Source organism: Coloeus monedula (assembly GCF_965178545.1).
Source record: "Coloeus monedula genome assembly, chromosome: 4".
NCBI classification, from domain to species: domain Eukaryota; kingdom Metazoa; phylum Chordata; class Aves; order Passeriformes; family Corvidae; genus Coloeus; species Coloeus monedula.
This window is the reverse complement of record NC_138784.1, coordinates 13,727,084-13,754,246: the sequence shown is the minus strand read 5'-3', so window position 1 is coordinate 13,754,246 and position 27,163 is coordinate 13,727,084. Positions and strand designations below refer to the sequence as shown.

The 27,163-nt window shown below is 41.4% G+C and overlaps 1 protein-coding gene across 1 annotated transcript in view; it reads right to left on the bottom strand.

Moving 5' to 3' along the window:
- Nucleotides 1-1,245: 1,245 nt before the first annotated feature.
- EFCAB6 (EF-hand calcium binding domain 6) overlaps nt 1,246-27,163 on the bottom strand; it is a gene marked incomplete at both ends in the record, with an annotated part of 85,096 nt that continues 59,178 nt past the window's right edge. The window contains 13 exon segments of the mRNA XM_082281156.1: nt 1,246-1,428; nt 10,080-10,149; nt 11,688-11,831; nt 15,680-15,784; nt 15,786-15,833; nt 24,079-24,119; nt 24,122-24,172; nt 24,176-24,222; nt 24,225-24,258; nt 24,264-24,281; nt 24,285-24,306; nt 25,871-25,989; nt 26,879-26,975. Coding sequence (XP_082137282.1) covers nt 1,246-1,428; nt 10,080-10,149; nt 11,688-11,831; nt 15,680-15,784; nt 15,786-15,833; nt 24,079-24,119; nt 24,122-24,172; nt 24,176-24,222; nt 24,225-24,258; nt 24,264-24,281; nt 24,285-24,306; nt 25,871-25,989; nt 26,879-26,975 — 979 coding nt within the window.

Below are 27,163 nucleotides of genomic sequence, written 5' to 3'. Positions count from 1 at the left end.
GTTCACTTGGTAGCTCACCAGAAGCGTGGCTATTAGGATGAGTCTACGCAGGCTATTTTAGGGGGGGTTTGTGCTACTTTTGAGGGGGAAAAGGAAAATATTTTTAGTTTGTTTTCAGTGCTTCCATCTGCAATTTCACACCTCCATAGCAATGCCTGATAACATGGCAGACTGTGCAATCACGTCGCTGCGATTGCAAAGTAGGCCCCACTGCTGTCTGCCATTTATAGTCCCAAATGTTGGAACAAGAACTCAGAGGGTGTATCTGCAATGAGCAAAGTACCAGAACAGTTTTCTCTGGTGTCACATCATGTGAACAAGCGTGGAGGATCTGTATCTTGTCCTTCAGTTTGCTTCCCAAGGGCACAGATGCATTCACGGGCAGGAAGGCAAGAGTGATTTTAAATAAAATCTGGAATCTTTTAGGCAAGGTTCCCTCTGTTTCACCTTAGTCTTGGGGGAAGGAAAAAATCACATTGAACCAACACTGGCTAAGATAAACCAAAGACTTTTTAAATTTTAAGCTCAGCTGAAGAAGACTCTTAGGAAAAAACTGGCCTCTCAGGTTCCCCTGAGATTAGCACTGGGCTAATCAGATGGTTTGTGCTGCCCTGACTTCAGCAACTCATGATAAATATAAGGTTATGTGAACTATTAATGCTAATCTGGTGAAACCTTTAACCAAGAAAAGTAACTGAGAGGTGGCTGGGAAGTGTCAAATGCTCGCCCCCTTCTTTGTCCAAGGAGGGCAGGGCAAAATAGCTATTGGGAAAAAGGAATTTGCGTTAGCTCCCATGGAAATACTTTTTATCCCAGGCTTTTTCCCCACATCAACTGGAAGTGGATTAATTTAAATTGAAAAAAAGAGAAACTTTTAAAATAGAAAATACACAGATAAAGATCTAGAGAGAGAGAGAACTACTGTGCTTTAAATTCACACCTTCCTATTAACAATAACATCTCCATGACTTTGCTTCAGAAACCCTGTGATTATTATAGTTCATTATCATACTCAGAGATAAGGAAAAAAGTAATCTCACACAAATGCAGCAACAAATGTTCATGGAATGATAGTCTGAAAACATTTTCATTTCATCCAAATTTTTGAACTGCTTGCCTACACACAGGAGTATGCAAACACATGTCTCTAGCCACAGCCAATTTACCCAGTTTTACACTTAAATTAACAAGACAAAATAATATAGTTTTCTTACTTGTTCTTCAGTCAGCCACTGGAAATGTCAGTTACATGCATCCCAGAACTCCTCTTTTTGATACTGTATTATCTTTTGAAGAGTAAATATCTTGAAACTCTTGTGCAACTGTGTTAAAACCAGCAGTCAGTACTTCTGGTATCTGTGAGAGGATGGCTCTCCCTGACAGCTCCCAAGCAGTTTTAGGCGTAATGACTTTTTGCCCTTCCTCAGTCTAGACAAGAAACATACACAGAGAATCACTAATGTATCCACTGAATAAATTATAAATCGTTGGTGTGGCATTTAGCCAGTTGAAGAGGGAAATATCCATGGAGAAGGCAGCCTTTGAGATCCCGCAGGCAGTAAAACCTGCTTCCAGGAATTCTGGCTTGCACCACAAAAGAGAAAAGGGGCTATGCAAGTAGTTAAGGGGAAGAAAAATAGACTATAAGTCTGGTGACAGGCCAACAAAAGCATAGGATTCCAAGACTGACCTAAACGAAAAAAATTGGTCTAAAAAATTCAGTGATCTTACAAAGAGGGTTATTCTGTTAATGCAGAAAAAAGGGAAGTGAGTGTTAACTAGCCCAAAAAATCCCAAACTATTCTTCTCATCTGAATAGTCCTTAGCAAGCAGTGGAAATCTCTGTGATTGAAAAGGCACTTCAGTCCTGAGATGAAAGAGAGGGCAATTATGTCCCTTTCCTTTCTAAATTCAGGTATATTTAGGGCAGTACTTTTTAATCTGGTCATCCACAGTAGGGTTAGTGCAGCGAAATGATGCAGCTGAAGGCTGCAAAGGTACAGAATGTGTGAGAAGGGGCAGGGGGAAGTGAGTTAATGCCAGCACAAGATATGGGCAATTCCCTGTTTTTCAGCTCTAACACTGCTGTATGGCTTTTAAAACCTGCCACTGGAGATAACACTGCCTAAACTCCCACAATGACACGTTCTGCAGGGTGGAAATGCACACTTTGGGTAAATACAGGAGTGGGTCATATGGCAAGCAAAAATACAAAAGACAAAAGGCTGTTGGTTGTAATGAACTGCAGAATAAAGCACTGCCAGGCTCGGATGTGGACATACGTGAAAGTGCCCAAAATCTAACTGCATGTGAAAGGCTACATTTCAATAAGTTGAATATCAATGAAATCTATTCAACGTTTGCATTCAACCTCCAGGATTAGCAGCTTCAGTTTTTTAAAATTAAACCAAGTTTTACTTATAAAATAAATCTCAGGAGTGGCACAATATCAAAGAATAAGAATAATAATGAATTTTAAAAACACTATCAGAATTTTGAAGAAGAAGCTGCTTATTTTTGGGAATGAAAGCTGACTTTCCACCCACTGTGCTGTCTAAACTAAATATGTAAAATATCTTGAAAGCAAAGTTTTCACAAACACAAGTAGCAGCCAGTTTTACTATAGCTGTGGTAAGAGGTCCTGGTAAAAAAAGTAACAACAACAGCAAAAAAAAGTCTTTTTGGTTCAAAGATATTTCTTTACAACATGTTAAATATTACGATCGCATTTTATACCCCCATGCTGAAGCATAGAATCTTTGTCACCTTCTTGATCCATGCAATATGAAACACCAAAAAAGAAACAGATGGCTTTTGGTCCTGCGCTCCTGTTTCCTTGTCACATCTCACATGATCATTATAGCTGGATGGAAAAGAAAATATGTTTCTTACAGAACTGCAAGAAACCTGCTTCCTAATCAGAAAAAACTCCTCTATCTTGAGATGCAAATAACACTTTTTGGTATTACTGAAAAAAAATCACTATTTCAGTATTATTTTACAGAAGACAAGTGTGTGGGACAGGCACTAGGGCTGGATTGTGAAGGAAGAACTAGGAGAAGTGGAATGGTGCACGCACATGCAAAACTGGACTGTGCCATAGAAACGAAGATTGCAGTGCACCTTCAGGCTGTCTGACATTGCTGCAACTAAAAAGCACTGTACTGCTGCTTTTAATTCTTCTAATGAAGCCAAAGTCCTGGGGAAAGTGTTACTTCTGTAATCTTTTAAAGAAACATGTTTCGTAAGTGCAAGCTTTCCTAATTTATTTAATCTCAAGAACTTTTTGTTTATTTCAGGAGACCTAGCACACTTTAATCTTAAAATGGTTGGAGATCCAATAAAAAAATACATCACTTGCTCTTGCAAACCATGGATTGAAAATTCCTGTACCATGTACATTCAGAGTGTATCCCTGACTGTCATCTGTGAGCTAAAATAATCAGCTTCAGCTGAAATGATGGAGCTGGAGATGAAAATCTCAGGCTCTGGGCAGGGCACTGGGATATTTAAGTGGCATTTCTCCATTTGAAATGAACCTTGGACACAGTGTGGGTTTCTCTGTCTGACTTTCAGCTCATGGATGAAAGGGAGCAGCAGGAATGAGCTGCCTCAGGGCTGTGCAGTGTTTGCCCCAGCAGTCCTTACAGGACACATCCAGAGGAATTTCCACAGGAGAGAAAAGCAGCTACTTTACTTCTACATCTGATTTTCTGCTATTCACTGCCATGTGCCCGGCTCATCCCAGCAAGCTCTGTGTGTGTATCACTTCAGAATCCAGGGCCAAGCCTCTCCTGCGCTGCAGCTCCTTGGACCACGCTGTGGCCTCAGAGCAGCATCTGCCCAGCACCACTTGTAGGTGATGTCCAGGTTACCTACTGTCTTGCTTAGCCACTCACAGTCTTTCTTGTCCTTTCTGAAGGACTCTATCAATCCACTTTCACCTCCTGCTTTCACTGAGAGGGAAATTTGCATTATTACAAGGATTTTCTTATGGGCTACTTTAGGTAGCTCACTTGCTTCAAAGCTGGGTTGTATTTTTCTTCCTTAGAAAGTTCCTTGCACAGCCTCATGTCCTTTTCTATAAATGGCATGACTGTGCTGATTAGTAATAAAAGAAGGTTCCACCACCCACACCTGCTCAGTGAAGCTTCATTCCTGCAGCTCCTTCCTGTTTCTGGAAGATTTTTCAGTTAAGAGGAATTCTTAATTAGTTAGTAAATCAGTACATCAAGATAAATTAGAATTTCTCTGGTCCTGTCCAGAATTTCACGGCCCTGTCACAAGTATGGCCTTCCCTTTCTGGAAAAGCTCAGAAAGCAAAGACCTTGGGAAACAGCTCACATAAGAAGGCCCTTGTATCTTCCCCTGAAATAAAATGCATTTTCCTCTTTGTGCGTGAGAATGTCCTTGGCCAGAAAGAATCACCCTTTTGGCAGCTTACACAGATTTAGAGCCTTCTGTGCTTAGCCCATGGGTCCTCCTTTGGCCTCACAGCACATATCTTCAAGTTATTTTACATAAATGCTCCTCCCTAGAGATGTGTGGAAGCAGTAGGCTTAGTTTCCTGAGCATAGATTGGGGTGGAAATTTATTTTCTTCTCATGTTCACATAACCAGTAATTCACCAGCCAGCCTGTTCAAGCTCTCAGAGTCTCAGCACTGTAGAGAAGCTTGTGTTTTATCCCTGGTTTACACACAGAGCTGTATCCTCATCTGGCAGTGATCAGTCTGGCTCCCTTAGCCTGAGTGCTGATTTACACCTCTTGGGGATTTGATAGCTGCTGTGCAACACGAGCTTGCAATAATAAACCCAACTACAAATAAAAGATGAAAACTCCATTGAGGGTCATTCTGTAATGGGCCATTTTCCTTTTGGCCAAATATTTGCAGTGGATAGATTCATGTTTTGAGGTCACACTTTCAGGATAAGATATTCTTGGGAGTATTTGGAATATGTAAAGCATACGGTGGTTTGACAAAATGATTCGACACAATGAGTCAAAGGTGGCTCACATGCCTCTGTCTTGCCAGGAAAAAACCCCACATTCATCTCAATGCAATTAAAATAGCTGTTGTATTAAATAAATATGAAATGTAGAAGGGGGTAAAGAAATGGAAGTCACAGTGAGGCTCTTTACGTATTCCTGCTGCGATTTCACAGCAGATCAGGTCAGCAAAATCAGCCTCAGGTCCCCACGTCTGAGCAAGGGCTAGGACAGTAGCACACTGGAATGTAGGAAGTGAGGTTGTGGAAAGACTGAGGATGTCACTGCTCTGTTGCATGGGGGTTTTGAGCAGCACAGACTCAGTGCAGAGTTGCACTCTGTGCAATTCATCACTTGCAGGCGGATGGGTGTTTGGAGGGTCACGGCACAGCCACTCTCCATTTGTGGGGCTGGCGTGTCAGTGCTGTCCTCTCTGCTGATTTAGGAATAGCAGGAACGGCAGTTCTTGGACCTGGAGGTACAGTTCTCACAGTGCCAGGCTTCCAGAAGAGATGCAAACTTACTGTGAGGGAGGAATCCTCTCACAGGTACCGGTCCAAGGAGAAGCAGGCAGAGCATTATGGATGAGCACACAAGCCTGCAGCTTTGCAGGCAGGTTGATTAGATGGCACTGGCTGAAAACAAAAGGCACTCAGCTGCTGAAGAAGGCACTTGGCAGCATGAGACAGACTGCAGAGAAACTCAGAACAGGAGGCTAAACATGAACAAAAATAGAGAATTTAGTGTGGAAACAGAAAGTTCAGGACTAACCTAAGCCAAATGCCTGATTTGATATTGAAATGTTCTGCAGATTTTTCTGCAAAGAAGTCTTGGAATTCAATCTGATTTCCAAATGTCATCATTTTAGATTAAATGACTTTTTTTTGAAAAAAACCAAAAACATTGCTTCATCTGTTTCCGTTCATTCCCGTAATTCCCTTTGTTGGCTGAAAGACACAAGTGTCAGCAAACCCCTGGTTAGCTCAGTTCCTGCCCCTGAACAGGCAGGAGTGGTCCTCTGTCACTTCTGCCTGTCATCTTAATCTGGGCTGCCCTCTCTCTCCTCACTGCTGGACTTGACAGAGGAAGGTTTACTCTGCTTCCAGCAAATCACTCAGCAGCCTCAGCTCCAGGAAGGCTAAAGAGTAAATTGTCTGGCCTTGCTCATAATCCATTCTTTCCCCATACATGTACGTCTCCAGGCAGCTGTGCTGATCCTGGATGAGCACCTTGCTGTTCTAGTTTTAGTGCTTTTAACACTTTACTTCTTCTGCTTGCACCTCTGGAACAGCTCACAGTGGGGAAGGACATTCTGTTCCTGGGGAAGCCTGAATCCCAACTGCATGTTTCATTAGTTCTGACAGCACTGCCCACTTCCAAACCAGATCTCCACTCAGGCCTTATTAATCACAAGACTGGCAGGCCAGCCAATAAAAGTGTGTGTTCATAGCTCCAGGGGCTGGGTTTTTACAAATACTCTTAGAGAATCCACCGCGGTTTAATGGAATCCCACCTAAGCCAGTTCCCTCTCTGTCTCCTCCCTCAGCTCCCTTGCAGGTAGTTGGCAACATCCAAGCTAAGTGCCATTAACCAGGATTCTGTCCTGCTGGAATATTGAGCTGCAATCACACTGTTTAAAAAGCTTTTCATTTCTTTAATTCTATTTTTGTACAGCACAGCCTCACATCTCTACAGTGATGTATTTCAGTGGGCATCCTGCTCATATACAGATGCTGTAACGTCTATTCCAGAGAGTTAATCATAATGTGAAGCTCATCAACATATGTCAAAGCCATCAGAAGACCCACATGACACACAAAACATTTAGAAATCATTTCCACAAGATTTTTTTCATCTCTCCTTATTCAGCTGTTTTCTAGGAAAAAAAACCCCACAACTTAAACCTGTACAGCTTTTGGGTTGGTGAATGTTTTCCTTTGTGGTTATGGGTTTTATTTATGAGGTGCCATGCGAGACAAAAGTCATCCCAGGCTCATACTTTACTGGTTCAGTAAATTTTCCATACTTTAATGATCAAGCTGCATACTTTACTTGTTACTGTTTAATATACTTCAGTGATCAAATTGTATAGCATAATGATCAGTTTTCCTAATGTGCCTGAATGAGTTGCATACCTCATTAAATTACATACATTCTTTACAGGCTAAAATTGTAGAGTGTTTGGATGAAGTGAATAATTTAACAATCAGCCTTTTCTCACAACCTGCACAGGAGCCCAGGAATACGTGTGAACCAGGGCGGGATGAAATTGTAAAGGTGTGGGTGGGAAATGTTGGTTTGAACCCAAAATGAAAACAAAAGATTTCAGAGCATCTGGAAAGCTGAACCAGCACTGCAAAGTTGGTTTTTATTTGCTTTGTCTTTTCAAAAATGTTCCCTTGTGGATTAATTTTGGATTTTAATGATGGATTTATCCGTTCTACCACTAACACAGCACAACAAGCTGTTCAAGGTGAACGCTGAGTATTTTAAAAAGCATTTAAAAAGCAGTTCAACCTCCAGCCCTGTCATGGACCAAGTACCTCTTGAAAGATGTCGAGGCACCTTGCTTTATTGCTGAGTTGAGGTGCAAATTATTCGAGGTCTTGGAGGACTGTTAAAAGAGACTTCATGTTAAAAGACACAGTCCTGGGGAGTTTGACCCCAGCGATTGTGCAGCTTGACGAGCTGTTAAGGATACTTAGCACCTCCTTGGAGGAGGAGAAGACGTCACCCCGACAACCCTTCCCTAACAAAAGCAGCTGCCTGTTCTAAAGGTAACCCGAGAGCTTGTTGGTGGGTCAATATTACAGGACAAAAATTCATTCTTTAAATAATTATACAGGTATGCTATAGTTCATACAATTGGTCTTTCTGCTGATATGACTCAGATGAAACTTACTGAATTTATTCCAGCATAAAAGCAAGAAAGGGGAAATGTGGCATTTGCAAATACAAAGTGTTCCACTATTTCATACATGAGAACTATGTAATCTATTTGTTAAGAATGCATTTTAATTTCAATAAGCTGAAAGCATAAATATTTTTAAGTCCCCAACTATTTTTTCAATAACTATTATTAAGGACAAAATAACAGTTGCACTACTATAAATATTAAGGCTAAATTTACAAAGAATAAAATACATTTAAGCAACCTTATAAAAATTTTAATAAAGCTACACTTACAATGAGCACTTCCATAAAACTGCCTATTGCCAGCTGACACACAAAGTCTCTAACCAGCTACAAATGCCTGTAAAACATCACAAAAGTTTAGAAACACACTGAAAACTTTTGGAGCTGTTCATGGATTCTCCTTCATTTGAAACCTGTGGTCCTTCCTCTTCCTTCTCTTGTGCATCACTCAAGCCCTGTAATTTTGATACCTGACAGACTTTGACTCAGGATTTGAAGAGGCTGAGACAGGTCTCACTGGTTTTCCAGCTTCTGCTTTTTGACAGAAGGTTTAATCACTGTATAGCTCTGTTTAGCACAACATTCCAGAATTGCCATGGCAATAGAGAGGTACAGTTTGCCATTGGACGATGATTATTATTTTTTCTCATTTTACTTGTGCTTCGAGCACATACTTTCGAACATGAAACATGGTTCCTTTCTTAGGACATAAGCTGCAAGTTAATACTCTTTTCTAGTAACCAACTTTCACACCCTTTGCCAGGTTCAGAAGCGAGCTGTAAGGAAATGCCATTTGGACTCCCGAACACTCAGATCTATCCACACCTGCTTCCTGCTGGAAAAGCAGGCTGAGACGGGAGAAGCCAGAAGAAAGGACTGTGAAAATAAATAGGACAGAGACTTCTTTGGCTCACACATTTGATAATCTTGCTGTTATTTGCAAACATGGTAAGGATGGCTGCACTGACAACAGGACATGTTTATGAAGGATCTGCTCCTGCAGACTGCAGCAAGTGAGACATTGTTGGCACTGACCTCTGCACAGAGAAACAGCAAATCTGGTTTAATTTGAGTTGTTGCAACTCTCATATTCAGAACATCAGAAGACACTGTCCATGACTGCAGTCAAGATTTTCTCTGTACTCGACTAATCTCTGTATTTGACCTTCCTGCTACACCTACTCTGCTGTTCTAGTTTGGCACCAAGAACCTGTTGAGATTCCCACTCCACTCATTTTTCTGTATGGCCTCTGCCAGTCCATCTGGAGACATCAGGGAGAATTGAGCATATTTGGATATCCCATGTCCCGCATCACCCACGTGGGGTGATCTGGCTGCATCCGTGGTCATGCTTTCAGCTTAGTGCACGTCCAGACCAAAATCCAAGTGAGTGTACAATTTAACATATTAGAGCAGTTTGAAAGAGGGTAAGGGTTTCGTGGAGTTAGGCAGAAGCCACCAGAAATACAGGTGCCTTTGTGAGAATATGTGAATGTATGTGAATCACATGCTTAGTTAGTCATTGCTAACACATCCAATCCCATCTTTTAAAGAAATGTATTATAGCTTTTTAGCTCTTCTGATGTCTGAGGTGGTTTATATTTCTCAAGACATTTTCCAGTGTACTGTGAAATACTCACAAAAGCTGAGGGTCTTGAGAATGTGCCTGAACAGATTGTCTCATCATTTAAAGGGGAAATGGCCAAGTACTTGCTGAAATTCCAGTACTTACTCCACTGTCATCTTTCTCCAACAGAGAAAATGCCTGAGAAGCAAGAATTCAAATCATTTAAGCAAACCTAGACATTCTAAAAGAGTAGGTTTTTTTAGTAGCCATTTAGCAGTTCACATGGAAACACCTGAGATCCATACACCTTTTAATTGCAGGTGTTCTTCACACAAAGAAACAAAACACATTTCTCAGAACTACATTTAATTTGAATCTTTCTCTTATTATAAAAAGAGTTGAAATGAGCTAAAAATAGCTTGTGGTTCTCTGACGTGTAAATATAAGTATGGAAATAAATAACAACCTGCAGTAAAAGTGAAAAGGCATTATAGCAAATATCCAAATAATCCAGAAAAGTTGGTGGTTAAGAGAAGAGATGAAGCCAACAAAAATATTAGAGGGCTGCCTTAAATAATTTACATTAAAATATTTTTAATTAAACTCACCTGAGCATATTCAATTTGCTTTTTGTACCCGCCCACCATGACTATTCGTGAGGCAAGTTCATTTTCTGCTCTATAAAGGACTCAATAGCCTTTCATCCTCATTAACTCCAGCTCATCCTGAAGGCTATCTTTCTTCTCATCCTCCCTTGCACAAAATTCCCAGCCTCTTCCTTGTGGGAGTTTTCTGAAGGTTTCCCAGGGGAAGCAGTTTAGGGAAGAGTTGCAGCGGCAGAAATTGTGAGAGAGCAGTTCAAGTGAGAGGCAGAAATACCAAAGTCTAGAAAAGCTGTGGGTCGGTTGGTTGTGAATCAAAGTTGTGGCAATGTGACCCCAATAAGTTTGGAACAAACATCTCGGGATTTTTCTTTGGGTGCTAGTTCCAGGGACATCACTAGTGGTGTGTCTGTTGAAACCTGTGTTATTTCTGATTGCACAGACTGAAGTTTCAGAACTGAAGCCATCAATGACAGGGTGTTTCTAGCCTCATTATCCCCCAGGGACTGGTCCCTTCCCCTCCCCTGGGCAGGCAGCAGGTCTCCCGTGGCCACACACAGCTGGTCAGGCTTTTATAATGTTGATGTTCCAGGTCACTGGGCAGAAGAAAAGTGCTGGTTTTGACCAAGGCAGGAGGCAGGACCACATTTCTGGGGATACAGGGTCTGCCTCTAAAAACATGAGCTTGGACTGGGCCTGACATGGCCATGCAGGTGCCATGACATGGCTCTAGAGTTCTTGCTGATGGTGGTGTTTCCTTCAAGGTCTTTTTGATTATTCCTTCCCATGCTTGATAGCAATCTTGCTGTGGCAGGAAGAGTTATTTCCTCTAGAGGCTGCTGCATTTCAGTGGACTGCGACACAGTGGTCTAGGACTACTTAGCATACAGCTTTTTTTCATTCAGAGCTTTCCAAATTCTAGGGGGAAGTGGTTATTTTTATTGTTCTCATTTTACAGGTGGAGAAACCAGGAAACCTGCAACTTGACAGCTAACGCACCTTATCTGTCTGTGTCAGAATCAGAAGTGGCCCAGGGCATAAATACAGATACTTGCAGAGCCCCAGGTGACAGGTGATAGCTTCTGCAACCACTATAATGTGCTCACATCTGATCAGATGTCTTTATTCTCAGTAGCTACATGCTCCTTTTGCCTGATAAAACCATAATGCCTGACTGCAGTAGCACATTATATCTAGTTATAACAAGTCTCAGCTCGGGAAACTCAACAGAGCTGCTTGAAAGATGTGATATTTACAGGCTTGGGACACAATTTACAGACAACTGGAAGAGGAATGGGTTTTTTTGGGGGGAGAGATAAAGGCCCTGATAATTTGCTGTTTGCTTTTTCCTTTCCAAATCTTACCTTCACAAAACCTCTAGGCTTGATTTGATATGTTTGCTTTGTGGAATTACAAGAATACAATCAATTAAGAAGCCTGCAGTTGTCAGAAGATGATATTTCTACATAGGCCAAGGTTGTTGGTAGCACTCAATAACAGAAAAGTTTTGAAGCCTTTGGGGTAGTACCTAGCCAGGCAGGAAAAAAATGGACATTAAATAAGATGAAACTTACCTTATACTACAAATCCTAAGATGATGTTTCCTTTATTAGCATTTGTTCTAAGATGAGCACTGCAAAGCTTGCAGGTGGTGCAGCCTGCTTTTGTTTCTGCTGGTATTCAGATGCTCTGCCACCCTCAATTGCTCTCAGGAAATCAAAATAAGAGAGCTTGCTGTCATGAATGCTGATTCCTAAGCTAAGGGAAAAACACAGAATGAGATATCAATAATTTTCAATCATTATCTCATGTTGTCTGAACTGATTAATTACTATGATGTATTATTTGTACTGCAGCAGCACTTCAGGATATGCTTGTGGTGTCAGTGTATAAATCTTGTTAGTTCCAGCCCAAGCTTTTTATCAGGTCTGAGATACCCATCCTGTCATTTAAACTCAGCCACAGTCTCAGACACAGATCCAGGCCAATCTCCAGAGGCTCATCCCTGCTTTTTAAACACAGCACAGTGTTTTGATCACCATTTACTGATGGCCTCACCATCCCCAAGGTGGCTGGAAGACATGGAGACTCCCAGCCTTGTCCGTGGAATTCTCTTTCACATCACAGTGCAAACACAACCTAATGGACTCTGTTGAGGAATGGATGTTCTTGGTGCCACGTGCTGGTACTGGCCCTCGTAGATACAAAAATGCTGCTAGCAAGGATTTTCTTGCTATTTTCTAAGCCCATGAGAGACTTTTCTCTCTCACAGAAGAGGTAGCAGAGTTATGTACACAACCAAGCCACCTGCAACCTTGAGAAGTCTTGTTTATGATACAGTAGAAAAATAAGTTGACAGTGGATGCTTTAGGATTTTAGCCAATCACCCCCAAGGGGTGGCTGGTCCTTTGTCCAGTTAGACTATGAAGAAAAAGGTCCATAAAGGAGTTTGTAAAATAATGAAATCAATCAATATTGCTGCACAATTCCTGCCGGCTGGATCTTCTCTCCTCCTCCTCCCTATGGCTGTGGGACACGGTGATATACCCTAGGGCCCAGGCCTGTGGTAATAGGCCCTTGCCTTTCAGCTTCACAAAAACACCTTTCACTCACAGCCGGTGAAGTGCTGCTTAATCCTCCCAAATGTTGTGATCATTCTGAGAGGAAGCACCAGGACCACATGCAGCCATTTAAGCTGGTGCCAGACCCATGCTAGGACATCCAGAACCTCTCTGTGGTTGGTTTTGTGGATGTAGCAACACAGCTCTATACTCATGATTTCTCTACCACATTGGAAGTGGTACTAGTTTGGTGGAATGGTGGCTGCAGTCCTCTGAAGCAGTGATCCTGTAGGAAAAGGGTCTGCTCTGCCTCAGAAGGTCCAGTGGTAGCTATGTAGCTCCTGTCCTCTGGAAATCCAGTGGAAGGGTTGTCTCTGGTGTTCAGAGTCTCAGCTTATATCCACGCTGGGATGCTTGGTTCCTCCCTCTGGGTGGAGCATCTCACAATGGGGTAATGAGTCATGAGGCCAAGTGTTGATGAGGCTCATTAACAGAAGATAGTCCGGAGGGAGTTATCTCTGAGTCATGTGGCAGGACAATGATGGGCCATTAACAGCAAGATAGTCTGGGGGGAGGAGGCAAGGAAACACTGCCCCACCTGATTTCAACAGCTCATGGGGATGGTAATGGAATACACTTCAACCCAGGACAGAAGTAACCAAACTTTATTCCATGCAATGCTTCTGCTTAAGGTTATGGCAAAGGGCTTAACTTCCCTCTCAACCTGCACTTCACTTTGCATGGCTTGGCAGGCCACTAGAGAATTATTTTACATATTCTTGGCAGGACTCAGCCTCACAGTCTCAGGCACAGGCCCTCCCCAGTTTGGGGTGCCCACTGAGCTGCACAGAGGGCTGGTACATTTGGCCCTGCTGCTGGTGCCTGGTGGTATGAGGTGTCCAGCAAGGGTTTCTCTCCCATTCACTTGTGGCCAGCCCAGAGCTGGGAGCCCACCCCGTACCTGGGAGTCCAGCCCATGGGCTCTGCAGGCTGCACTCAGAGCTTCCCGAATTTCTGTCTGTCACCTGAAACATCTGCTGGATCAGAGACACCGGAGAATTCCGTGTTCTGTCACACTGGAAATGGAGCGGGTTACAGAGCTGACTGCAGATACCTCCAGGTAACAGCAGTGAATATATTTTTGCATCAGATACCGGCAAGGGGAATCATGAGATCTTGCATATGATTTGGAAATGTTTTGGTTTTTTTTGCAGAGGACTTTGTCTCCAAATTAAATTAATTTTTATTCGCATATTTTACTATAGAAGGGCTGCGCTTCAGGCAAGCTTCACATATACACAAAATATGTGACTATAAAAGTTATTTAGCATGAAAAATTAAGACAAGATGAATAGCACTGACCATTACATGAAAAGCTACTTTCAATGTCCTGTGACTTGTGGTTTCTTAATGAAAAGGCACCTGATAAATTTTAAACAAGGGCTCCAAACAAGTCCAGTGAGCTTGTAGAGTTCATCATCACAATGGACACAGGAGCAGGGGCTTGCTCTGCCCTCGTTTTCCGAGTATTAAGCCAGTGCAGCCAGTCTGTGGAATTTCCTGCTCTTAAAAGATGACCAGAGAGTCTCCAGAATACAATTTACACCAGGCATGTTTGATACAGGTCCATTGGCTCCCGTGGAATTGTTCCAGACTGACCTTAGAGTTACCATCTACGGAGAGGTTTATAAAAGACTTTAATAGCTTTATAACCAATTATCAGAACTATGTTCTTCACACGTATGCATTAGGTGGACAATTCCTATGCTGCAGGGGAAAGCCTGTACTTTTTACAGTCTTGCACTCAGCTTTTTTGTTAGAATTATGGTCATGGCAAGTCCCAGGGAGCCAAGATTTGACCGAGGAGATGGCCCCACCACACAACCCTGATTTTCTCGTTTAAAAATGAATTACTGTAACGCACTTTTATCATCTGTTTCCACAGTAAATCATTGGGTACCAATGCCTCAGCTACCAATCACCAGAATATCCAGTTACAAGAATGTCTAATTAATGGGGAGAGCCAGTAAAACAAAGAGGAAGCTTTACAAAACAGGCTGGAAAAGAAATTAACTATAGACCCCATATCTGCTAGTAAGAAAAAAAAACATTCAAGAGCCCTGATTTTGCATCTTGCAGCTGCACAGCACTCCCACATACTCCCCGTGTCAAGCTGGCTCCAATATTGGAGACAGTGTGTGGAAAAGGAAATAATCAACACCATTTAAGCGGAGAAATAAATTGCCAAGTGGGCATTAAAATTTTAGTAATAAAACTAAATGCATATGCTAATCTACTCTGTATTATTTAGAAAAGACTATTTTGGATCAAGAAAGGAATAATCTGCACAAAATTACAATGAATGGAGGTGTTTATCATCAAGAGGTTTTTGAGAAAGAAACAAGCAGCAAATTCCTATTAAGGTTTCAATTCATAAAAAGTTGATCACCCAATTAAAGGTGAACTGTGAAAAGACTTTGTTAATTTTATTTCAAAAATGAGTCTGGTCTGGCAGGCACTGGAGAACAAAACCCAGTGCTGCCAGGCATGTGACCTCTGGGGGCTGGTTTGGTGCAGAGAACTGCAGTACCCAATGCTGGAGCGGGTCCTTTGTGTTCTTCAGCCTCTACAATAGAGATTTTTCTTCTTTCTCTTATTAATACAGAGAATTAAAAGGATAGTTTGTCATGGCAGCAGCACTGGATCACGTGAAAGCTAATGTTATCTTATAACCTGATTTAATTGTGTTTCCATTTTGAACAAGATGTTTCACACCCTTGCTCTGTTAAACTGAAATGAAATAGGTGAAACAACCTAGAAAACAAATGCACATACTCAAAGCATACTTTTCAAAAAGTCATTTAACTTTTGTTGCCTGCAAAATCAATTCATTATACAAAAGTACTTTTCACACATCTGCAGTTTTAAGCATGTGGGCATCTCCATTAGTTTTAACAGAGTTTTTCATTTACTTAACACTCAGTAGAAGCTTACAGGCTTTGGTGGGTGTGGACAAAGAGGTCCTAAGGAGATAATCATACAAACCTGTTTAGAAAACTGCTGAAATGATCATCATCAAGATAAGGGTTGAATTCTTGTAAAGTCCTGTGCAGGCCACATATTTTTACATAGCCATCTCTATTTTTATCCTTTATGAAAGGCGTTATTGAAATCTTGGAAGTAATCCCTGAATTTATCCCTGAAAGACAAGCAGAAGTTTATTTTAGCTCCTTTGTTAACTGGGCCAAAAAGATACAAACAAATACGCAGAACAGGGGTGGAGAGGCAGGGAAAGATTTTGTGTGATAAGTTCATAAAATTTGTTCAGAGACTGCCAAATTGTTCTGAAACAAACCTCAAATCCAGTATGCCCTCCATTTAATTTATACATGGAATTGCATGGCTCGGGCCTCTTGCTATAAAGAAATGCTACCTGGGAGATGAACTGGTTCCTCTCTCCATTCAGAACTGCAGATGCAAAACATAGTTCTTCTCTCTTTTAAAGCCTGTCCTGATCAGTTACAAAATGTTTATTATTATTACAGCCATTAAAATTATAAGGGTTTGACACCATAATGCCCTGCAATTCTTGAGTCTCCTGAAACTCTGACACAGCAAGACAACTACTTCAACAAAACCTGCTGGACCTGACCAGAACTGGAGTAGAGCAAGGCCTGATCCATATCCATGTGCTGGACTTCAGATCAGGACCTTCAAACTTCTCTATCACTTCTGGCACATGATTGAATTTGGGCCTCGAAAATTGACTTTTGCTCTCCCTTCATTTTGTCACATTTCACTGACATCAGGCACTTTGATCAAATTTTGGGAACACAAGCAACGTGATTCTCTGCATCTTGACTCAATCAAAAGCCTCTCTGCAATTTGTTTCAAGAGTTTAGAGTAGGCACAAGCTCATTCTTTGCATATTCAACCTTGACTTTAACTACCAAAGTGCCTTAAGATTAATGTAAGATAAAATGAATGAATGAATGTAAGATAAAGTGAACTATTCAAAATATCTGGAGACTCCTTGAATACTCTAGAAAGTGTTTTTGATTAGCAGGTATTTCTTCAACTTAAATTTTATTATCAGGCTGAATGGTTTCACCTACCCTCCCCCTGCCCCCCCCCCCCCCCCCCCGTCCCACCCCCAAACCACTAAAATTCATGCTATTTTCACCTTCTGGAAGCTGGTCTTTCCTTTGCCTACAAAATGGTTTGTCTCAGCTCTGACCATACAGGTGGATTAGCAAATATGTGACATTCCTTACAACCAGAGGGCAGAGCTCTGCTGATTATAGAAATATTCCATATTAGTGAGAGCCAGAGCTTTGCTCTCTCAGTCTGTGCCCCAGTTGTGGTTTTGACAGGTGTCCTAGAAACACAGGCCACACATTTCCTTTTTTTTAAATAATGCTGCCTGTAAGCCATCTTTTGAAGATTTTGTCTGTCTTCTAGTGCCACTATATGTAAGGCCAGAGGTTGGCTTTATTAATGCTTTTAATTTGGGAATTCTTTTCCCAGATTTACAGCCTGGTGTGTCCATTTTATGTAGTAAATCAAAAGTTACTTGCACAGATTGCCTGTGTGAAATGAACTCTCATGTAACATTCCTGTGCAAAGTGGCCTCTGGACACCTTTGTTGTCTTTGTGAGTGGCATATTTGTTGTAATGATTCAGGCTTATATTTTTGACAGTTAATCCTTTATGATATTTCTCCTCCCTTACATTTGCATTTTTGTCTAATCACATTCTCAGGCCCTCAGATGGTTTTTTCAGCTTCCCTACTGGTTTTCTCTCTATTTGATGTCTCCCGTTTAGGCAGGAAAATTTCTTCAAGTGAATGGCTTTTCCTGTGAAAACTCAAGAATGAACTTTAGGCCTAAAGGAAATCTTTGAAAGCAAAACCTCTTGCTGCGTGGTCTAAAAATGCAAGGTGTTAAACACCTTGTCAAATGCAAGGAAGTTCACTTAGATCCAGCAGAACAATCTGGATTTTAAATTTTTGTAAAAAATTACTGATATTCATAAAAATGTATGCAGCCCTTTTACCTGAAAACATCCTTTACAGGACAGTGGCTGTCCTGAAACAAGGACTGGGTCCCAAGAACAATCTCAGTCACTTGTTTTTTCATCTTGAAATGCTAACTGGCTCATTTTCAAACTTCCCACTATGACTCCTAAATTATCCAGCTCCTTTGCAAGCTTCTCTCTCATAACCAGAGGGATGCTCCTAGCAGCACAAACTGCTCGTGAAAATACAGCTCTGTGTTCTGTGTCCCCTTTTTCTCTGACACTAAAGATTTCTGGGTGCTGATCTCCTAGGTTTATGGATCCTTCCTCAGACTCAATGCTTTAACCAAGCTGAGGCATGGGTATGTTTAGAAAAACCCCAAACATTAACTCTTGTTGAGCTTTGACAGGGTACCCTTCCTTCTCAGACCAGGGTAAAAGAGCAGGGAAGGCTGCTGTTCTGCTAAGTTCTTTATTTCATAGTCTCACAGCTTTCTTGAAGGCAGAGTTTGAAGGGGGTTACATGCAACAGCAGGCAAAACCAGCTTCTTCTATATGTTCTATATGCTCCATATACTTTTTCTTACAGAAGTGTGGATTATATTTGTTAACTGACCAATAAGATTAACACACAATTCTAGTTTTCCTTTTCTTAACCTATCCTAGTGTAATTCTAACAGTCGTAAGTCTTGCGCAAGTGTTACACAGGTATTACACAGATTTGTGTGTACAGTTTCTATCAGCTCTTATTGTTTATGTGAACACTCTATCTAAACAATGTGAACAGTGCAATTCTATCTATATTTTGTCTAAAGTAAAGAATTCTGTGAAAAGGTAACCCTGCTGCAGCAAGAACTGTGTTTAAGGTCTCTGCTACAGCTTTTTAATGTTTAAGGCACTTAGCATATATTTCTACTGAAGTTAAAAAATTATATTTCTATTTCACTTTGGTGTGGCTTCAAGTATCTCAGCTTGTACAAAGGTTTTAATTCAACCCCTGTGCTTTGGCTTCCCTCTGGGCCTGAGTCCAGAGGAGCTTTCACTCCAACAACTCTTTCTGCCTATAAATTTAAACTACCCTCTTCATCTTTTTCAAATTAAGTTCATTCCATTCTTTGATACAAATTAGATTCTTGCTAGACATCCTCAGTTTCTAAAGTCTTTCCTCAACATGGAGAGATCCTTGGGCCAGATATTTTACAGTGTGCTTGGAGGTAGCAGTGTCTGGGCACCAGTTTTTAATTTAGAGGTTGTTTATTCTTAGTCTGCAGCCCACTTGTGAAGCTCTTGCACAGCATTTCTCAGTGGTATTTTGTTGTATTGCATGTTTGTGCACCATCACATAGATCTGGGGATATGGAGAGTATTCTCTTTTGCTTCTGCTTTTCCAGTTGCAAGGCCCTGCAAAATAACTGTATTTCCTATAGCTGATGAAGAATTTCAAAACTCCTGGACATAATGTGAATCTATCAATTTTCACATATTTCACTTTGGCTATTTGCAGATAGCTCTGAAGAGTCTCTTTAAGTTTTTTCTGTTTCCTTTTCTGACAGACAGCATGTCCTTCTCCCCTTCTGGTATTTCCATATTGTTCCTTCTGACTGTCCCAGCTTGACTAAACAGATTTTTCTAGCATACCTTTTTTTTTTTTTTTTTTTTTTTTTTTTTTTTTTGATCCTACTTTCCTGGGATCTTTTCTGTATCTTTGGATCTTTGATTTGATCCTTTAAAATGGAATCTCTGAAATGTCATAGCTACTTGACTGATCTGTTATTTTAAGACCAGCTAAAAATTCTTCAAAGGATTCCTCCTTCTGCATTCCTATATGAAACCTGTGTCTTTCAAAAGTTCAAGTTTCCTTGCGAGTGCAATATTCCTTCAACTTACTTTCTGTAAATGCATGGATTGCCCTCTCACCCTGGCTTGGTTTCATGCCATTAAAGACTTTGATAGCTCCTACTCCTGCAATATTCCAGAAAATATTTGTGAGCTTCCTTATGATTAATCTGGGCACTGTATATTCCAAGGCATGATGTGAGGCTTTTCAAGGAAACTGCAATAATGCCCGTGTGATTTAGAGGCTCTAAAAGCCCCTAAAGAGCTATCACTTTTTCTCTCACTTTCAAATCTCTCTTTTTCTGCTTAATTCCTTCCTCTCTTTCACATCCTGCTCCTGATACCACATGGCACTGGGCTTACATTGGATTGGAAAGAGCATGGAAGAGTTCTGAAGAGGGTGCACAGCAGTCAGGGTGCACTTGCGTTGCCTTCCTGCTGGCTTTACTCTCCTCAGTCTCCACGTTCCTAATTACTGACTAACCAGCTCAGCCTCCTCTCAGATACAAGACCCTAGAGATCCAACGCCTGCTAATTACATCTCTGAGTTCTAACTTTTATTATGTTCAGAATCCTGCAGATTTTCCAGCAGAGAAACAAATCTAAAATCTTCTGTCAGAGGAGGGTTTGCTTTTTTAGAGCTGACGTGCCACTGCTTAAACCCCACAGCTTTACAGCCAAGGGGCAGTGGTGGAGGAGGATGGGGACTGAGGCCCAGCAAGAGACCAGGAGAATCACACCAAGGAAGCAGGACAGCAACTTAAAAGCCAAAGCCAGCTGACCACCCTAAGGAAAATTTGTGATTTCAGTGAGACAGTGATCTGCCAGCCCCAAAATCTATTCAGCACAGCCCCTTCCATCTTGCAAGGGTGGGCTTTGAAGGGTTGATACGGTCCACATTGTACACTCATTGCAGAAAAATTCAGCAACCCTTTTCAACTATATTTACTTTCAGTGCCACTCTTCATCACTACTGTCATCTTCCACTTAAATCTTCACAGAATCACAGAAGTCCCAGTGAAAGTAGAGGCTGAGATTTTGAGATTCATATTTCTGGAAAATTGAAGCATTCAACATTTTTTGGTCTAATAAAAGTTTTCCAGGTGGTAATTATTCCACTTACAGCAATAAATATCTACGTGGAGAAAATGAGGATTAAAACCATAGATCAAGCTGCAATGCCAAAAAAGTAATATTTTCTTGCAAATGTTTCATATTTTTTCTTGAAGAGCTGCAGAGCCACTGCACACTGTTCAATGTCTGTTTCTAATTTGGGCAATTTGTTCCAAAAGCAAAAGGAAGAAAAAAGTGCAAGGCAGTATGTTTTGAATTGTAAGATGTCCAGAGCTTTTGTCTGCCTCACAGTGTGCAATCACAGGGCCCTGAAACTGCTCCAAAGCTGGTAGTGTGAGGTTCACAGCCCTTGCAGAAAGCCAGGAGTAAGGACACAAGCTGGATGCAGCCACTGGGCAAGGAAAAATGTGAGGGCTTGTGCACGATCACCAAAGGGGAAGCGGGTGCTGCTCCCAGTGCTGCTGAAGTGGGTCCTGTAAACAGCAAATTGACACTGCAGGCAAATATCTCTTCCCAGTCCCAATGTGACAGGTGAAAGGAATGAGTTTTCCAGTGCATTGAGAAGGAGGTGTGGACTGAGGCCCTCGTGGAACACCCTGGCTTGATTTTGCATCGGTTTTGCTGACCAAGAGCTGATCTCCTTACACCAGCCTTACAGTCAGAGGGATGGTCCCCACCTCTGCTTCTCATGTGTCAGCTCTCTGAGGGGGTTCTGGAGCAGGAGGCTGACACTGGACTGGATTCCTGCCTTCACAGCCTCCACACACATGGATTTCATCCTCTGGACAACGACTCCGCTCTAGAGTAATTGATGGCTTTCCAGGGCCTTACATGAAATCTGAGAAGTTCAGAGGTCTGGATTCAACTTCTCTTGCACATCCAGATTTCCAAGAGAGAAAACCAGACAGGCACTGCTAGCACAGGACTGCTCCCACTATCCAGGAGGTGGGTGAGGAAGTGTGGGAGGCAAAAAGAGAACATTCAGCGGAACTGAAAGGTGGCAATAATCAATAACAAGACTTCTGCAGACCATGAGCGATTAAACTGTGAACTTATTTCCAGACAAAGCTGCAGATGACAAATTTCAAAGGATTAAAATCAGAACTGGGTGTCCTATATATATATAAATCAAGAAAAGCAGAATCTAACAAATAATTAGAATGCAATTTTGGAAAGGGTTATAAAAGTCCCTTCTGCATGTTTAAACCAAACTGTCAGCACTCAGGATGAGAGACCCCCAGTGCAGGGGTCAGAATATTCCACGTCCATCTCTTAGAAAGCTGCTCTACCTCAACCAGCAGCATCTGGCCCCAGCTGCTAGCACATAACTGCATGCAGTCTTATGTGACCCAGTCTCCAATTTCTGGTTCTCCAGACAAAGGTTAAGCAGTGTGTATCTGTGAGTATTGTTGCTGTTCTAACCACGGTTGTTGTTACTGTGGGTTCACAAAAGGAAATAATCCTGAAGGATGGGGACCTGCCAGCATCTCACATCATGGTTATTTTATTTTTACCTGGCATGTCTTCTCCATTGATTTAATCACTCTCCAGCTGCTTCAGGAGGATATTTGCATCTTTGAGCCACGCTGTATAATTTCTGCTTGCAGCACACAGCATCTTCCTGACTCGCAGAGCTGCTTCTTATTTATAGCATTGGAGGCAGGGCTGCCTCACACTTGGCATTGCACTAACAGGAAAGAAATAGAAGGTTCCTGACCAGAGGAGCTCTTCATCCAAGTCAGACTAGAGACAATGGGCTGGTACAAAAAATGGAGTGGAAAAGCCCACTATGAGGCAGTTTCACATCAAACAGTTACAAATACAGTAATAAACAATGCCTGCAGCACAGCAGCTGCCTCACCATCTCTGTTTTATATTATACAATTCTTTACAGGTAGAACTCTCGTTGATACCTGCGGGTGTCATAAGTGCAGTTTATGCCAGAGAGCTGCAATGCAGGTGGGAGAGATGTGATGCTGAAAAGAAAGGACAATTTTCCTCTTTCAGCCTATTTGGGATACTGAGAAACAAAATTTTAAAGAGCAGGGTAAAAAGGCAAAAGCCTGAGCTTACAGGCTTCTCTCTCTTTTGTGGGGCAGTGTTGTGCTGATTTCCCAAGCTGCCTCTTTATCTGCAAGACAGGGCTGCTCTTCTCTGTTTATGAGTGTATCAACTTTACCAACAATGTCATCGGGAATTATCATTCTTACAACAATAATTTATTAGTTTCTACAACTTCCAGACACTTTCCAAACACAAAAGAAAGCAAATCTGTGCTCCTGAGGATATATTTTCACATGGGTTTTGCTCCTGAGGATTTATACTGTTAAATAAAAAATAAAAAATATAATACATTTCAGGAGAAGAGTGAAAGCACGAGCAAGAAACATGATAAGCATCTAGGTGGTGTTTATCCACAGAAATGCAAAGTTTTAACAGCACTGTGGTGGGGCAGAGGATTCTCCTGCTGCCTCAATCTGCTGGCAGGTGAGGGAATCTTACAGCAGCAGGAGCAGCAGGCTAATCACTGCTGACTCACGGGGGCAAGCACAGATCTTTAGGCTCCACTGCAAGCAGAATATAATTTTGTCATTTGTCTGTCAAATGCTCTTCTCAGGAGCAGCGACCTACTAACTGTGAGTGTTGATTTTGTTCCAGGCAGGGACTCAGAGATGAGATGCGTGTGCCTGTCATGTGGAGCCAGGGTCCATCCTTGTCAAGGCTGGTTTTGCTGCACTCCAAAGCCATTTCCTAGCAATTTAAGTAGCTGCTAGAGGTGAAGCCGAGTGTGATTGTCACCTGGCCCTCATCCAAGGGACAGGGAGTGAGACGGGACCACGGTGTCCTACACACCCACTCCGTCCAGCAGCAAGGAAAGCCCTGGTGAGCATAACCAGGTCTAAGTCAAGGTTGCCTGAGGTAGTCTGATGGGGAAGGACCTGCACTTGCTCTTCTCACTCAGTCTGAGCTGATAGCAGTGTTAGGACTGGAACCACGAGCTGAGATGATGCCAATCAACAGGCCAGAGAGTGCCCCAGGCACAGGGGCCACCTGGCACATCTCTGCCAGTGAACCTTCTCAGCCACCCAAAGGGACCTGCTGCCTCCAAACTGCCCAGGAGAAACTGTCCTTGGGGCATTCTTGCTCCCAACCAGTGCTGGGAGGGAGCAGGGAAAACATTAGCTGTCACAAGGCAAAGGTTTGGCAGTTCAGCAGCAGTCTGGGAGTGTCTCTGGACTTTCTGGTTTGCCAGTAGTGATGCTGCCATAAGGTCTGTGTAGTAAAAGATATAATCCATGGAAAATATCTGTGAAAGAAGCCTCCCAGTGCACACAAGCTAAGCTTATCTCCAGCAAATCAAGGGAATAACACGATGGATAATCTTGGTCCAGCACCTCCCAAGACTCTTTTTCAGAGCCTTTTTTTTGGTAACATTGTATTTGTATTCCTCGCAGTGTCATCTTGACAAACTAAACACAAATGCTGAAAGTTAAATGCTAAGCTCATAAATAACTTACTGGGTCTGATTTTTTATTTCTTCTACATGCAGAGCTTTATTTTCTGTTGTTCCCACTGCTCTTTCAGCTTTGAATGCTTCTTTTGTTTATTATTCTAATGTGCTTGTGGATGTGCATGGCTGTCGTCCATGATGTGTTGGCTGAGCCTGTGTCAGTGGATGGAAACTCTATCCCCAGTTTCTTAAAAATTCTCGGTGAGTTAGTTATCCTTTTTCATCTGTATCATACCTTGAAAAAGAAATGCTCTTTTTAAATATTCATGTGTTCCCCATAGAAAGGCATTACAGATGTCCTTAACTGACTTAACAGCTTAGCTCTCACTGACTTCCCTTCCTTACAGAGGTGCCATACCACACTGAAAATGAATGAGTGACTTAACGTGAGACTCAAAAGATGGGGCTTATGCATTGTAATCACAGAGTCGCTTCTAAAAATACTACCCCGAGGCACAAATTGTCAGGAGTATTCTCCAGCTCTCAGTGTTGCAGCCTTTCAGGGTCTGGTTTGTGATGCATGGAACTGGCCTCCTAAAAATCCATTCTCAAGTGTCTCAAAGTGGTCACACAAGTCTGAGATGCTCAGAGGTGTAATCCTCCTTCAGAAAAACACGTTTAGCTTCATAAACACTTTTCATATTTTCTTAGGTATAAATCCTTCCATAGGCTTTTTCCCCTGGAGGTTCTCCCCCTGCTAGAGCTCTGATGCATGGTAATGCCTAATTTAGCCTCAGCCTCACTCTAGTTCCTTTATTCAAGTTACAGACATAGAGGCATGTAGGAGATTTTAGTTATTCTCTAAAAGGAGTGGCTGATGGGAGTGAAGTTATGCAGCAGATAACTGCATGAAAAGGACACTCTTCAATGTGCCATAGGAATAAGGAATAAGAATGGGAAGTAAAATCTAATGGAGTAGAAAATAATTCATAGATGAATCAGTGCTAAGAAAAATCTATATAGTTAATGCAGTTTGTAACCAAAATGCAATACACTCAGATTCTCTATATTAGAGTGATGACTTTTCAAAATAGACCTGTAATGAAGGTAGCTTTTTATATAATGTCACATACAGCTGGCATCTATCCCACTGCAAACACAGTTTATAGCACAGCTCCTCTTTGTTGAAGGCAGACAAATTCCCCCCACTTCCCAACAAATTACTCATCTATAAAAACATTTCACGACATTACTTGAAATCTTTACACAGCATGAAATTGCCTTGTTTTCTTTTGTTAAGTATTTGGTGTGTGGCACTTTTCTTTTGACTGTGTCGCTTTTATTTAGGTTGAAAATACTGTGAGCAAACGTAGTGCTCTGAAAAGAAGAGGCTGTGCCTTCATACAGGTGGGCAAAGTGGACTGTCCACGGACCTCCTGGATGGAAGCTCTGTTTACAGTTCCCACCTGACCTGAGATATCTGGAACTGACTTTAACCCAGGAGAAACTGAGCCGGGCATTTGTGTGTAAGAAAAACTGACAGAAAAGAAGTTAATTTAACCAGTGACCTACATTTCCATCCAAGAAGAAAATGCATGTTCAATTAAAGGGATTGGAAATTCTGAAGCCAAGAGGAAGTCCTATCTTTGAATTCATTGGAAACTGGTGGATCTAACTGAACTTAATATGATAAGACATAGCCTCCTGTAACACAGTGTCATGTACAGAGGTCACAATCATAACAAAAGAAAAGATTTCTTGTGCAGAGTAACCTATTGTTATTCATGGCACTACCAAAGGCTCTGTAATCCTATAAAAGATGCATTATTGCAAGACCTAATTATTTAGAGTTGTCATACCTTGCCCAAAGCTGCTTCGATCCTTCCAGGGTGATTGGAATGCCAAATGGGAACAAGAACTTCTTCAAGTCCCTTGGCTGTACCATGCCATTTCCTTCACTGTCAAACCCTTGAAAACTCTGGAATGCAAAAGAAATCATCACTAACAAGAACCAACAAGTTTGACAAAATGTCTGATCTCTCTACAAGCTTAATAAATAATGGGAATTGAGAAGGAAACAGAAAATAATAGAATCATAGAATACTTTGGGTTGGAAGGGACTTTGAAAAGCCATTTAGTCCAATCCCCTGCAATGAGCAGGGACATTTTCAACTAGATCAGGTAATGGTCTGAAAAATGAAAAAATGACAGACCTGCAGATTTTCTCTCCAACTCATTCTATATCTAATACTAGTTAGATTTTGCTTTGGGTTTGGGTTGGTTGGTTGGGTTTGTTGGTGGTTTTACCAGTCAATTTGTAAACTGAGATTACCAGTACTACTGTTTAATGTACATTGTTAGTGAAAAAAACATATTCATTTCTTTCTTCTGCTGAATTACTGACCAAATATTTCAACTATTCGAGAAGTTTAAAAAGATGGGAATATTTTTATAGGACAGATTTATGAGAGTTTTTTTGCATGGTGTAAGCATCACCCTTAATGGTTCTCTGGGATGGGAAGCACTGAGTGTCAGCAGAGCAGAAAGCTGTGCCTCAGTGGTCAGGCCTCAGGTGTAGTCCATTACTCCTCTTACAACAGAAACATTAAATAAAACTAACAATAGTAGGATATGAAGAAAGTTTTAGAAATAACTGTTATAGCATCTACTACGTAATCAATGTTGCAAAAAATTGCATATTATTCAAACAGTGGATTTCTTTTTAATTACAGAGTAAGTTTTTTATCATTAATGAGCTATTTTGCACGGGTCTCTTTGAATATTTATAGAATCTGAAGATCAACATTGCATGATGTTCTGAAATCTATTAGTGCTGCTTATTTATTTAAAGAAAACATTCTTCTTACCCTTACTAGGTCATGCCATCTGGTTCTTGCTTTGATAACAAGATAGTAATGAGTGTGATCACAAGCTAGCTCTGCATCCGTTATCATCTGTTTTTTTCACAGAGAAGAAAAAAATAAAAAACCAACTTAGTATGTTTTACGTTAGTGGGAGCTTTAATCTCCACACATTTCCTTCCCTTTTGTTGTTCTTCACGGTGGTAGTGGTTTTGTTTTCTAATTTCCAAGATACACACTAAAGATTGTTACTTCACATCTGTGTAAACTTAGTTCTTTAAATATTGCCTT